At 37.3% G+C, this 12,907-nt stretch overlaps 1 protein-coding gene across 3 annotated transcripts; it reads right to left on the bottom strand.

Annotated features, from left to right (window-relative positions):
• Positions 1-4,786: 4,786 nt before the first annotated feature.
• LOC147549617 (autophagy-related protein 18f-like) lies at positions 4,787-10,850 on the bottom strand. Of its 3 annotated transcripts, none has more exons than XR_015237121.1 (8): positions 10,153-10,850; positions 9,032-9,466; positions 8,320-8,742; positions 7,421-7,648; positions 6,435-7,244; positions 6,163-6,329; positions 5,315-5,812; positions 5,023-5,229 (listed from the first exon to the last, which is right to left on the bottom strand). XR_015237121.1 is itself a non-coding variant. In XM_086666852.1 (8 exons), exons 1-7 carry the CDS (start codon positions 10,327-10,329, stop codon positions 5,482-5,484), a joined length of 2,571 nt encoding a protein of 856 aa, XP_086522978.1. In that variant the 5' UTR covers positions 10,330-10,850; the 3' UTR covers positions 5,023-5,229; positions 5,452-5,481. The 3 variants fall into 3 exon arrangements, 2 of the variants coding, with proteins under 2 accessions (XP_086522979.1, XP_086522978.1); XM_086666852.1 differs by having other exon boundaries at positions 5,452-5,812; XM_086666853.1 differs by lacking the exons at positions 5,023-5,229; positions 5,315-5,812 and adding an exon at positions 4,787-4,868 and having other exon boundaries at positions 6,128-6,329.
• Between the last annotated feature and the right edge of the window lie 2,057 nt (positions 10,851-12,907).

Here is a 12,907-nt window from a genome sequence, read left to right as displayed (position 1 = left end):
CGGTTTGATTTGGTGTGGCCGGAATCTGGAGTGACGATACAGGGCCACGTGTCTCGGAGCACGGTACTTAAACTGCTTCGGGTGCACGGAATACGCAATAAAGCATGGGACACACAGCAGCCGCCCGATCTCGATGACGCGGAAGATTGCGGCCAAGATTATAACGTGGGAGCGGGACTACCGGAGCAAGATGCGACGCGCTACAGCGGATCATACTCATAGGTCTCGTTTTGTTGCTGAGCGAGAATACGGGAATTAGATGGACCGGCCTCCGGAGAGCGCCACGTGTTCCTTTGTGTACCGCGTGCCAGAATTTCTACCGAAAGTACCCCACCAAGTCAACAGCATTTGACCCAACTTTGACCTTGGTTTATTCCTTCGTCCGGACTCCGATTTGACTTCTGTTTTCTCCTACGGACTCGTCTCGACCTCTACTTTTCAACCACGCACTGACCTTGGACAAATTACCATAATGTCCTTGACTCCAAATGACCAAAATACCCTTCATGCATATTTTCCTCGTTTTTAACCGTTTTTCACACCTAACTCTGCAAAAGACACCTAATCAGGAAAACCAATCATGTTATTATAATAAAGACTCGAAACCGACTAACTTGGCTAAATTAAACGACTCAGATGGGGCATTTTCATGACCCATCAGTATACAAGCACTAAGGATTTAAATTTACCGTCAAGATTCCACTTCAAAGTTCAACTATTCGATCTTTTTAAGATTTTTAATTCCTGAAAATCTTTGAATTATTAGGAATGATTATGAATAAATTTAATGTTTGTGATATGGATTTCTTGTTGTTGATATGAGAACCGTTATTGATGCATCATGATTACTAGCTATCGATTTTTCACCGGTAAGACGATCGTTGACGACATTTGAACAAAATAAAAAATATGTCTCTAATTGTAACATCGAAAGTAACATTTTAAAAGGGGAGTGATTTTCCGCCTGTAAGACGATTGCTGACGTCGTTTGAACAAAATCGAAAAGGTGCCTCTAATATCAATATGTGACCGTTGGTACTCATCATATGATCCTATTCATAGAAAATCAAGAGTAATATTTTAAAAGGGTAACTTTTAGTTTTTCACCGGTAAGACGATTATCCACGTTGTTCGAACAAATTGGTAGTTTCGGGACGATTGGTAATGTAACATATGGGACTTCCGCTCCGTAACTACCAATTTGAATGAAGTTTTTGTTTTTTGGTTTGATGATTTCAGAAAGTAGCTTCCCCGATATCTATAAGAAAATTGTCCTTGTATCCTTTTACCCAATGGTTATTTCTTATTATCGATGACTTAAGAAGGGAGGGGGTACTTGGATAGACACTCCAACGCCCAAGTCAGTTCACTCTGTAGGTTATGAGTTTAATGAATCTCAGGAAGTAAAGATCAGATATATTTCCAGAGAAAACTTATAGTACTTATATAAGTTTGCACGTCGGTAAATTATCACCAACTGTGATTTTGTGGTGGTCATACAACAGCTTGATTATAGCCACATAGCTTGGCCATAAATAGAACATTCCTAATCATGATTGCATGATCGTATCTTTTTGTATGGAAGGCAGATATTTGGCTTTATCTGTCATTTAACATAGTTCAATCAAGATGAGCAGAGCTCAAGGTGTCGAGCATAATTCTGCAGACCTCCCTAATCCAGGGCTCAGGTGATCAACGGATTTACGCGGGGTTACCTTCTGCATGCCTTCATAGAAGGACAGATATCTAGGTGCCCCCTATTCCTTTGCAGGATGAAGAGATGCGAAGGAGTAGAAGAACTCCTATCACAACTTCTCAACCTGTCAGAATTAGTCATGCATCACAATATCGATAACACATTAATTCTATTAAAGGTGGTAAATCATACATTTGGTAGAACAATGAACAATCCTCTACTTGTAGTTTCTAATTCTGTAATGGTTTATCGCGGGCCAGAGTTGTCAAACGCAATAAATTCTCGAAAATGATAAGTCAAGTGCCCATATGGTAAGAACTATAAACACTACTTCATATGAGTTCATGATACCACTGGTCTCTCTTTGGTAGATGTTATCTCGACAGAGCTACATTCTAATATCTACTTTGCCAAAAAAACTTGGGACGTTTACTCTTTATCTTTACCCCCTCCTTGAGCCTTTTGCTGAATTACTTTCTTACACTGCCAGTCAAAAACTCGCCTTGAGACCAACCTGGCCGTGTCTTTGCTAATACCCGAGCATGCAGTACCGACCCTGACTTTTGGGAGGCCTTAGGCGAACGTATCGACGGGGGGCCTACACTTAAAGCGAAAAAATATAGAGTTGAGATTTTTTAATAAAATTTATAGTTGACTTATTAGTAACCGATGGTCTTACGACTTTGCGGAGACATGTGTTTTTGGTAAACAGTTGTCCGGGCCTAGTCATTGCAACCCCTTTTGTGAGGAGGCACCCCTTCTCCTGAAGTTACGGAGCTATTTTGTCGAGTTTCTTAGAGAGAGTTGTCTCGCGCCCCTAGGTATTCTTTAGGTACCCTTTTTTCTCAACGAATTTATCTATAGCTCCGCTTGTGTAACCAAATCTTAAAGTAAATTTTTTTTTTTTCGGAGCCACATAAATACTTTTTTGGAGTCATAACAATCGAATGACATAATAACAAAATTATACTAATCAACATAAGATTAAATGTTATGACTTTGTCTTTTACATTTTTTTTATTAATTAGGGTGTCTTTAACACTTTAAATTTAATTGGTTTTACTTCACCACATATTAGTATGGTTTGAAATTTAGAATTTGGATAGGCTTTGCTATTTGATGTCTACGTTTGTTCTTTTAGTGTTCCCTTTAAAGGAAAGGGTTATCTAAAATTAATGTAACTCGATCATAGGAGTTGAACCTTTGTTCTCAAACCAACTACTCTACTATCCAATCAGACTTGATATATGTGCGCATAAAAGAATACATATAACAATACTATCTATATATGATGTTATAGAAATTTGGAGCCCCCTGAACTTGGGGGCCCTAGGCGGGTCGCCTAGGCCCAGGGTCGACCCTGTGAGCATGGTATATATCTCTCATTCTGCTTTCAATTGATGCATTCTTTGTCTTCGACTTTTTCTTTTAAATAGGTTATTTGGCTTCTTCACTCCGACATGGCGACCAATCAATTCTTGTAGGAGCCTCCCGACTTTCGTGGACTTTACATCGACAACTCCCTTCTTTTCGTATTTTTGATGGAATCTCAACTCTAGAAGCAAATATTTTGAGACCTTGCTTCCCATTATTATGACTTGTTCACTAACCTATTTCTTGTTCAATATGACCTCCTCCACTGATTTTGCGGAAATGGTTGCTCTAACCTGTACTAGATTCTGTTTTGTACATTCACCATAAACAGGCCTTTTGGTTCTAGGAGGTGGATTAGAGTTCTGTCAATGGACATCTCCAGAAGTCTAAGGGTTTCGAATATGACATTATCTAGGTCAATTATCGAGTTTCTATTTGGGAGATTTGTTGTTTGGACCCTCTGTCGTATAATTGACTTGTTGTTTGGACTCCCTTTTGATGAAATCACCCGAGAATATTCCTCTAAAGTTACATTTTAAAAAATTCTCAGTTTACCTTTATATAATCAATATTACATTTTCGACCCCCTAAATATATTTAACTCGGCAAGATGATGGCTGCCACGTATAAAAAGTTTAGGGTCAAGAAATTCGGCCCATATCCTTGTACCCATGCCATTAGTGGTGATTAGATCAAACGACTGAATTGAAGAATCGGTAGCTGATTTCTACTGCGAAGAAGAACTTCATTGGGAGCTTCATAAATTTCAGAGAGAAGATTAGTATGAAGGTTTCCCTCTCTAGGTTGTGATTCCGGGGGAATGTGAATCACAAACCTACCTCCCAGTGGGTTTGCTATTACCCCTTTTTGAGGGAATCACATTCCCGGATCCACACCATTTTCGCAAGTCAAACAGCAATCTGGAATGTGATTCCTGAGAATCACATTCCATTCCCACGCCATTCCCGCGCGCCGAACATGGCCTAATTGTCAATAAGAAATGAAATCTTTAGAGCCCCTAAATCCTGATTCATATTAGGAACTTTCTTGTAATCTCTTAATAGATTATCCCATTTATCATTACACTGATTCTGACTTCTCATACACCCATCTTTCCAGCAACAATTATCTACCCTTTTCCACCGGAGATCTGCGATTTCACATGAGGTCGAGCCATTCGTGAGGAAGAAAATGGGGTGCTAGCAGTGGACTTGGTTCTTCTTTCGTAATCCATCTTCTTAGCAGTGATTAGGACAAGTGTTTCATGGAAGAATATGAACTTCGATGGATACCATTTAGTATTTTCAGGGTCAGCTCGGAGGTTGTATACTTGGGTTTAATTAATTTGTGATTAATCACTTATGTTGGATCAGTTTAATTAGAGGGTAAAATATTATTTTCTCATCTGGTTAGGGCAAAATAGTATTTTTCATCTCCAAAGTATTTTTGAACTGTTATATTTAACTATTTTTTAAAAATGGGAGTTCAAACTACAACATTAGAGAAAATGAGTCCAAACAGCAAGTCAATTATATGAAAGAGGGTCCAAACAGCAAATCTCTCTTTCTATTTTTGTACCCATCTCTCAGGAGATGTCCTAGTTTTGGAGGAAGATTCTGCAGTGTTGAAGGGTACATTGAAAAAGATCTGATCCACTAAGGACTCGTGGTTTTCCCCTCACCTTTTTCATGTGTGAAAGTCATCTTCATTGCATTATTTCTTTTCTCCTTAAAATCGTGCAATTTCTTCTATAGAGATTTTCTTTTTCTTTGCCTAGTACTCATTTACTTGTCATTTTCTATGTAACAAAACTCTAATTATTAATAAAAACTTCATTTATCAGTCGTTATCACAACTGCTCTTGAGAAGATATCGGCCGTCAATATATAGCAATTACAAGTCAACACAAAGAGAACAGTATAATGCAAAAGAGCTGCAATAAAGACTACAAATTTGCGAAGATATCAGACAATTTATAGACTATTTCATTCCAATGCAACTGTTTTCTATATACAACTTCAAAGAAAAAGGTCGGAGACAACATGTTCATAGTTATAAGTTATAACTCTCTTTTCTCCTCCCCGTAAGCATTAGAGAACAAAAGAATATAAGCATGCCCTAGAAAGAGGATAAACTGCACTGCAATTCACACCATTTCCCTGCACATCTCAATTATAAAATACATATATCAACATCACTTTCATCAAATCTATTCTTAAGTTCTCAACTCAAAGAGATCTATACCTTCAAGTAAATAGCACCCAAATAATTAGATATACATCTTCATGACGTAACTATAAAAAAACAGCCATGATAGAATGCCCGACTACAACCCCGGCCGGGGGTATGTGGTCGGCTGATATCTAGAGAGAGAAAGTTACCTCAAACATTATCCATTCTCCAAGTGACTTTCAATGTTCATGATCTTCCTTGTTATTTACAGCCTTGAGGTGGCTTTCCCTTTCCTTTATCTCTCTGTTATTTACAAACTTATGTGGAGTTGTTATATCAGGATTGTCATTTTTATTTACAAATCCTGCAGGTAAACTTGTTGGATTAGTAAAACCACAAACATTATTTTCAGTTGGGGTATTTTGATTCTCTCTGGCCGTACTATTATCATCTTCCAAATTTCCTTCGAAAGAGCTACCATTACTTCTGTTTGAAAGCATTGCGTCTTTATAAATGGCAGACTCCTGATGCTGCAATAACCTGGAACTAATGCTATCTAAAGAAGTATCCCTGAATATAGAGGTAAATAGGTTAGATTATCACAAGGATATTCTGATAAAAATAGATTAACATAGAAAGGTAGTGTAGTCTAATTGTAGCTAAATAAACAGCGGGTTTCAGGGTTTTGTTTTCTAGACATTTTGTTGCTAGTTTTCATGTGTTTACCAAATTAGGCAACCAGGTCGGGTTATAAATTGAATGTGCACCAGACACGCCAAGTAGCAAACACCAACAGTGAACAACCCAAGTCGTGGTTTAAATAATCGATAGAAAAAGTCAAATGGTTAGGCTTTCAAAATATCTGGAGAAAAGCATGCAAAATACTTGAAAATATAGCAGCAATCAGGATGAAATCACACCTTGACTGTTGGATACCGGGACCTTGTAGGTATCCAGGTACTGGAACTAAGCGTTTTGATCTAGCTTTAATCGTGTTAGTATCAAAGCTCTCAATTAAAATTTCCCCTGCTGACAAACTTAGACTCTCCACTTCTATGTCATCCATTCTTATGGATTGAAAGTATATCTGAAATCCAAGAAAATACAACACAGAATCGTAACATGAACTAAATGGTGTTCGATACTGTGTTAATAATTAATCTGTTTAAATCAATACTGTGTGACAAGATACCTGAGATTTCGCCCACAATGGTGATTGAGAATGATGTGTCTGAGTTTCAGATTCTGAAATATACGAATGATTTTCCTCAAAACTAGTTTTAGTGTTTAACAATCCACCCCTATCAGTATGATACGTACTCTTCCCCATTGTCACTTCAGGAAAAACTTTCCTGCTACTTACATTTCCATGTTCACCATAAACGTCGACATTATCTTCTCTTTCTCTTCGGTTTTGTTTCTGACAAATATCCCACTTCTGGAGTGGTTCAACTGCTAACTTTTTGTCAAACTCTATACCGGACTCTAATGCAGTTATTAGTTCAGACCCGAGCAGACCAAAATCTGGCCCATTTGGTAGACGAAGAACATATTGTATCACACAACCAGTAGGAGAGAAGATCAAAATGTGATATTTCATCCCTGATGCAGAGTCATTCTGACAGATATCATTGCAATTGCAGTTGTGGAAAGAAGAAGCAATAGCCCCTGAAAATGAACTGAATTTGCCCGTTGCAGCAGCAGCTGCAGCTCCACCGATGGTGCCTCTCCAAACTGAACTACCATTTCTTATTCTGCAGATAGCAGACAATATACCAAGGGATGCAGGTGAAGATAAGCACTGTTGATTGAGATTTTCTGCTCTAGTACCAGGCGAACCATTAACTTCAAACTTGGTAGTTGGGCCTGTATTTGGTGCTCCATTAGATTGAAGAGTTTTAGTTCCTGCTGAAGGGGATATTTGAAATAAATGACTTGTTCCCTTGGAAGAACTGATCATAATCAATTGGCTGTCACAGCTGAAACTTATGTCCTGTATAACCTGACAAAAGTAGGATACAATTTCCATTAACTTAAAAATAGCGAACAAATAAATGCTTTATGCATGTAGGTGGAGTCAGAATTTATAAAAGATAACGGGGTTTGAGCCCTCCCGTACCCCCTCCAAAATCCAAATGACAAACAAAATGTAGAGTTAGTAAGAGAAAAAATCTTTACTGCATCCGTAATTCCACGCTTCAGCCTGTAAAGATGTGTACAAGATCCATCGAGATCGGATCCCGATAAGGATGAAGGTGTTATTCTGAAAACATTGATGTTGTGTCCACGAATTGATGCTGTAACCAACAGTGTACCGCTGGGATCAAAACACAGTGCAGAAATAGGACTATTATGTGCCCTAAATTGAGCAATAACAGATTTGGAGACCATATCTCTAACAATAACCTGCAGGAATCAAGAAAAACAGTAAAGATTGTGGCTTGGACAAAAGAGAATAAATAAGGGTAACCGGGTGAACGTTACACCACCGAATCAGGTGAAGTTATATGTTAGTTTGGCAAGACGAAACATGGAATTACGACGCAATTAGTGCGGGATTTGAAAACCAGCTGTTTAATATATTAAAAAGATCGGATCCAGAATTATCTTAGGAACTCCAAGTATCTGAACTAAAGGAGTTCCACATCCAACCTCTCATCTCCGGGTTCTGAATTCCCTAGTTTTCTCTTGGTGTGAGATGACTTCAATATTTTAATGAATGGTGGAGGATGACTAAAGATTATAATTCTTCATCATACCTCGTTACTAAAATTTGGAGAATTTCACTCAACCCTTTGAGAATATGCCCATTTCTGCAATCCCTCCATTCACTAAAACCCTCAGTAATTTCAGTACACAATGCTAAAACTTATTCGCTACGTGTGAATTAGCTCAAGTAATAATCTAGTAAGCAAGTGCCTCTCAAATTATAGCAGATGCACAAGAATAGAGCAAGTTAAGCGGCAACAGGAACGGATGACTATTCTTTTATACTACAGCAAACAAGGGAACTTTGCATCAAATTATACTTTTAACAACAACAAAGCTTACATTGGAATTATGGATAGGAAACATACCATTCCAACACTGACTGAATCTGGCAAATGACTATGGACGATTCCGTTCCTTTTAAAGCTGGCAACTCCTAAACTTGGAGAACTATTGTAATCAGGCCGGACCTCAGAATAGTACCTGTAGAGCCTCTGATATCCCATATCGCCTAAGGACAATATTCCAGACACAAGTTGCTTGCTCGACTGTTTGGCATAGCATGCAATCATGCTCCTGTTTGTAAAACCAGAAACTCCAGAAGTGTGTGCCGTATGTTGGGGGATAACACGAATAGTATTTGATACTACTACAGGACTTCCTGTGTGAGCCAACCACCTTGGGCCCAATGCAAGTGGACCATAGCCTCCAGAACCAAGAGAATCCGAAGTTATAGGGTATGTAAGGATAGTATATTCTCGCTCCAGTGTTAAGGCATTAAAACAATGAATCTGCATAGGAAGATCAATTTTTTTTTTCAGTCTTGAATTACTCTAAGAAGCTTAGGTGCTGTTGGTTTTTTATGTCTGAATTTGACTCATCTAAGTTTGACTTGTCGGTATTCGAGTGAGGGGCATAATAGTCAATCAGTGAGTCCAAGTTATTTTAGACAAAAGGCTCCTAATATATACTTACTTTATGTATGACTCAAATGGAAAGGACCTTAATACATCCCGAAGTCAGTGATTCAGACTAGCCAGACCTACAAGTCAGGTAATTAACAAAGATTCTAAAATCTACCTGAGCTTCTTGGGAGATGGCTACAATTCGAGAACTACACCTTACTGAGTAAACAGCAGATCTGAACTTCAGTACGTGCACATAAGAATGGGAGTTCAACGAATAAAACCGAACAACTGTGGGCATGCTGTCTTCATTTCCTTCCTCATCCAATTTAGAAACATTTTGAATCCCATCACCTCCAGAAATCAGTGCATTCCCAGCTACTGCCAGAAGTGGACGCGCGTCAGAAAACTTGTCTTCTGATTTCTGTGATGAAATAGCCTTTTGTAGCACACGTATCACAGAAACAGGGCCATCGTGCCTGGATACTAGCTCATGAACATTATCTGCTTCTTCAACATCCCAGACTTGGAAACCAGACTGGTAACATAGCAAGAGAACTTGACGAGTCCTATCCTCAAATTCTAACTTGTCAAATCCAGCCCAACGCACCTTTTTATGCACGCGAAAGAGTGATAAAAAGAAATGGGCTTGTCAATTTTACTAACATAAATCAAAATACAAATCTAACACACCATATCAGGCCACTGATTAATAATATACAACAGAAGTATCAGATCTCAAATGAAAAGTAAGTCCATAACTCCATATGAAGAAGAAAATACAACAAACTTATAAAGAAGTTAGTACGATTTTTTTCACAGACGATCTATGTCTCCAACTACGAGAGAACATTATGAAATTCAATACATAAATTCAGTGGACAACCCACTAGAAAGGAGTAGGACAAGTAGTTAACACTGACAAATTCCAGCTTTCCTCTTCAAATTTTCATTTTCAGAAAGTTTACTTACACAATCTTTTTATTCTTAATAGTGTACTTCATAACTACAGAATCTAAACACGGATTACCCGACTTACTAGCTAATCAATATAATACAAAATATCGTGATAACTAATTCAATCCCTATTTAGCAATAAAAATTTATTCAATGACAATGGAACAATGCAATCAATAAAAATGGCCCCAAAACTACGGGGTAGACGAATTTATATGCACATAGTATCGAACTAAACCATATAAACTACGGTTAGATTTATGAACAGGTTTCAGTGTTGAACAATAACAAGATAGCTCAGTTTGAAAATTCAAAAACTCTGATAATTGTTGAGGTTACCTGATCACTACTAGTATCATCAATTCTATCAGCTATAGATGAAGCAACTGACGCACCAGCCGAACGAACAGTGGAAGCAACACTAGAAGCTCCAGAAGACACAATCCTCAAATATGTCGAAAACCCACGGATTAATCCATTACTCTTCACCAATTTCTGCCCATCACTCTTCATCATAAACCTCAAAAGAGATTAACAATTAAAAGCAACAAGTTAATCAAATACTGAAAACCCTAAATAGTTCTTCTTTAAAACTTTCTTCCGATTATAACACCAGGGTGTTTCCTTAAGTATCAGAAGAAACAGCCCTAGCTCTTCAATATCAAGTCAAATATCTCTCCATCTTCACGGATTTTTCCCAAAATCGATAAAAAAATATAGTATATTGAAATTCAATATATAACAAAACCTTCGGTATTCTAGAAACCTTTTGCCTTCAAATTACAAACCCTAGAATCCTAGATAGCCTGATCAAAACTGAACATAAATTTTTTTCGCGGGTTCGTGCCGGTTGAGATTGGGGAATTAATTGAATAGTAGTACAATATGAAATTGATTCGTTGAATGTTAAGAACGTAAGAATCAAATTTTAATCGAAATTAATTAGAGTACTAAGAAAAGATTACGTTTTTTAGATTGCTTTTTGGGCGGATCAAATAACGAATTGAATTGTCATTTCGTTTACGTCTCCTTCCTTCAGAAACTCCACTTCAAATTTGTCTCGAGGGAAGCGCCTATAAAATTTATAGGGGGCGCTTTTAAAACCTTTCATAGATTTTGGGTTTAATTGTGTTTTGACCTTCAATTATATGACAACTCACCGCTTTGACTAGTATAAGTATACGATAGAATACTCTTAAAGGGTCGAAATGAGTCAATTTTAATTATGTAAATTTATTTATATATCTAAAATTTGAATTAAGCACAAATCTTGAATATAGAAAGTTAACTAAGACAAAGATAATGTTAAACAAATATCACATATTTTTGTAAGCCAGAAAAATTTATTTGTTGCAAATTACATGAGAAAAAGACGTGTAAATTAAAGTTTGGGTCGGTTGTTCATCAACCCTGTCTGACAATCAAAAAAATGTTAGTAGTCGAGCAACATAATTACATGGAGAAAATAATATGTTTTCAATAGATGAATAATGTATAGAAAAAATAACAAAAAATAGTATGGAGTCAAAAAATTTATCATGATTCATAGAGTTTTTACTATGTTGCCCGTAGAAAAGCCAGAACCGGTCGTAATAAACTTTTAAAGGGTTCGTAATCTAAAATAAATTTCAAAATAAATGAATTAGATCCAACCAATTATTACCAACTTCAAACAAAAACAAAAGAATAAACTCGCATAACAAAAAAAAAAAGATAGAAACATAAAACTACACTTCATATTTAAGACAAACGTTAAACTTCCCTCTACTAAAAATGAAGAAGAAAATTGCATAGAATATCAAACAACATGCACCACAATAATCAGATAGTCACTAAGAAAATAAGAAGATTTGTTGGTTAAATGAGAGAGATTGGAGAGCAAATTAAAGAAAGTAATAGGAGGGATAAGTCTAATCGTTCATTTCTTGTTGATAGTTTGATAAAGATTACATCCAACAACTGATGTAAAATCTTATTCATGTAAACTGATTCAAAATAAAAGGGTATTAATGTCAACAATTTAATTTTTTAAATACCCCAAATCGTTTTCAATATCCTTCAAGTAATTGTCCTCACCCTTAATTATCTCCAATCACCTTCAATTTTCTCTACTCTCCCGATTAGTATCTCTCCACTATTATATTTCTCTCCTCTCTCCTCTTTCCTCTCTGCAACTCTCTTTCTTGTCTGTTAATTTAGGAATCTTACACATCAAAGATTAATGAAATTATTGAAGTTGTTAATTTGCAGGGAAGAATGTGAGAGTGTTACGGCGTTAGCTGAGAGGGATCTACTGCGTCTTACGGACACGGCGGAACCCTAGTAATTGAAATAAAAGCAGAGTTGTCGTTCAGTGGTGATGTTTTTGTACTGTGCTTCCAAGGTTTTTTTAATGACCGGGCTTCGAAGGTTAGGTGTTCAGTTCTCTTGCAAAACCTTTCTGCCTTTTCTTTTGCTCATTCTGTTCTTGTAACTAAAGCTAGTTTTGGTTTGTCCTTGTGTTATGACTAAGGCTGAGAATTATGCCCATGAGCCCAAACTCGCCCACAGGCACCTGAGACCATGGACGCTCGCGCACGTCTCTGGCACAACCGCCCAGCCTGCCAAGTTTTGGTAGGCGGACACGGTGTAAAACCTCTACGGTCGCACCAATCCATGCCTTTAAGTGTCACTCAATGATAACCAACCAAATTAGATCAACATTTTGGGTTGATGAAGCCCAACAATCCATGTTGCTACGCCTAGTTGAGATGGTAAACAATATGTTTAAGGACAATAACACAATGTATTGTTTTGCAATGGCCCAAGAGATTTTCTAGTGGGTTAGTGAAATAGTGTTTGGTTTTGATGGAGCCAAGAGTAGGATACGTTTATATTATCACAATCTCGTGGAATTCTTCATTAGTTTTCAATGTGGAATTAAATTCTAGTTTTAGTCTCATGTTGCCTTCTTTAATTAGGAAAGGTGTTTGGAGACTTATAAATGGAGAGGAAGAAGTGAGCTTTTTCAAGTCATGGGCTTACCCGCTACCCACCTGCCCATATTCGAATCACCCGAGCTTCTTAATGGGTTTGGGTTGGCAACGGACAAGGG

The sequence above is a fragment of the Eschscholzia californica genome, unplaced genomic scaffold (assembly GCF_041429995.1).
Source record: "Eschscholzia californica isolate CP2 unplaced genomic scaffold, dmEscCali1.0.p SCAF_3, whole genome shotgun sequence".
Lineage (NCBI taxonomy): Eukaryota > Viridiplantae > Streptophyta > Magnoliopsida > Ranunculales > Papaveraceae > Eschscholzia > Eschscholzia californica.
Note: the sequence above shows the minus strand (reverse complement) of the source record. Positions and strands in the feature narration are given on the sequence as shown.

Coding starts and splice junctions, on each gene's coding strand:
- LOC147549617 (XM_086666852.1), bottom strand. CDS start 10,329: ATGATGAAGAGTGATGGGCAGAAATTGGTGAAGAGTAATGGATTAATC. Junction 8,743..9,031: donor CCATCTCCCAAGAAGCTCAG/GTAGATTTTAGA, acceptor CTTCCTATGCAG/ATTCATTGTTTTAATGCCTT. Junction 7,245..7,420: donor AGCGTGGAATTACGGATGCA/GTAAAGATTTTT, acceptor TACTTTTGTCAG/GTTATACAGGACATAAGTTT.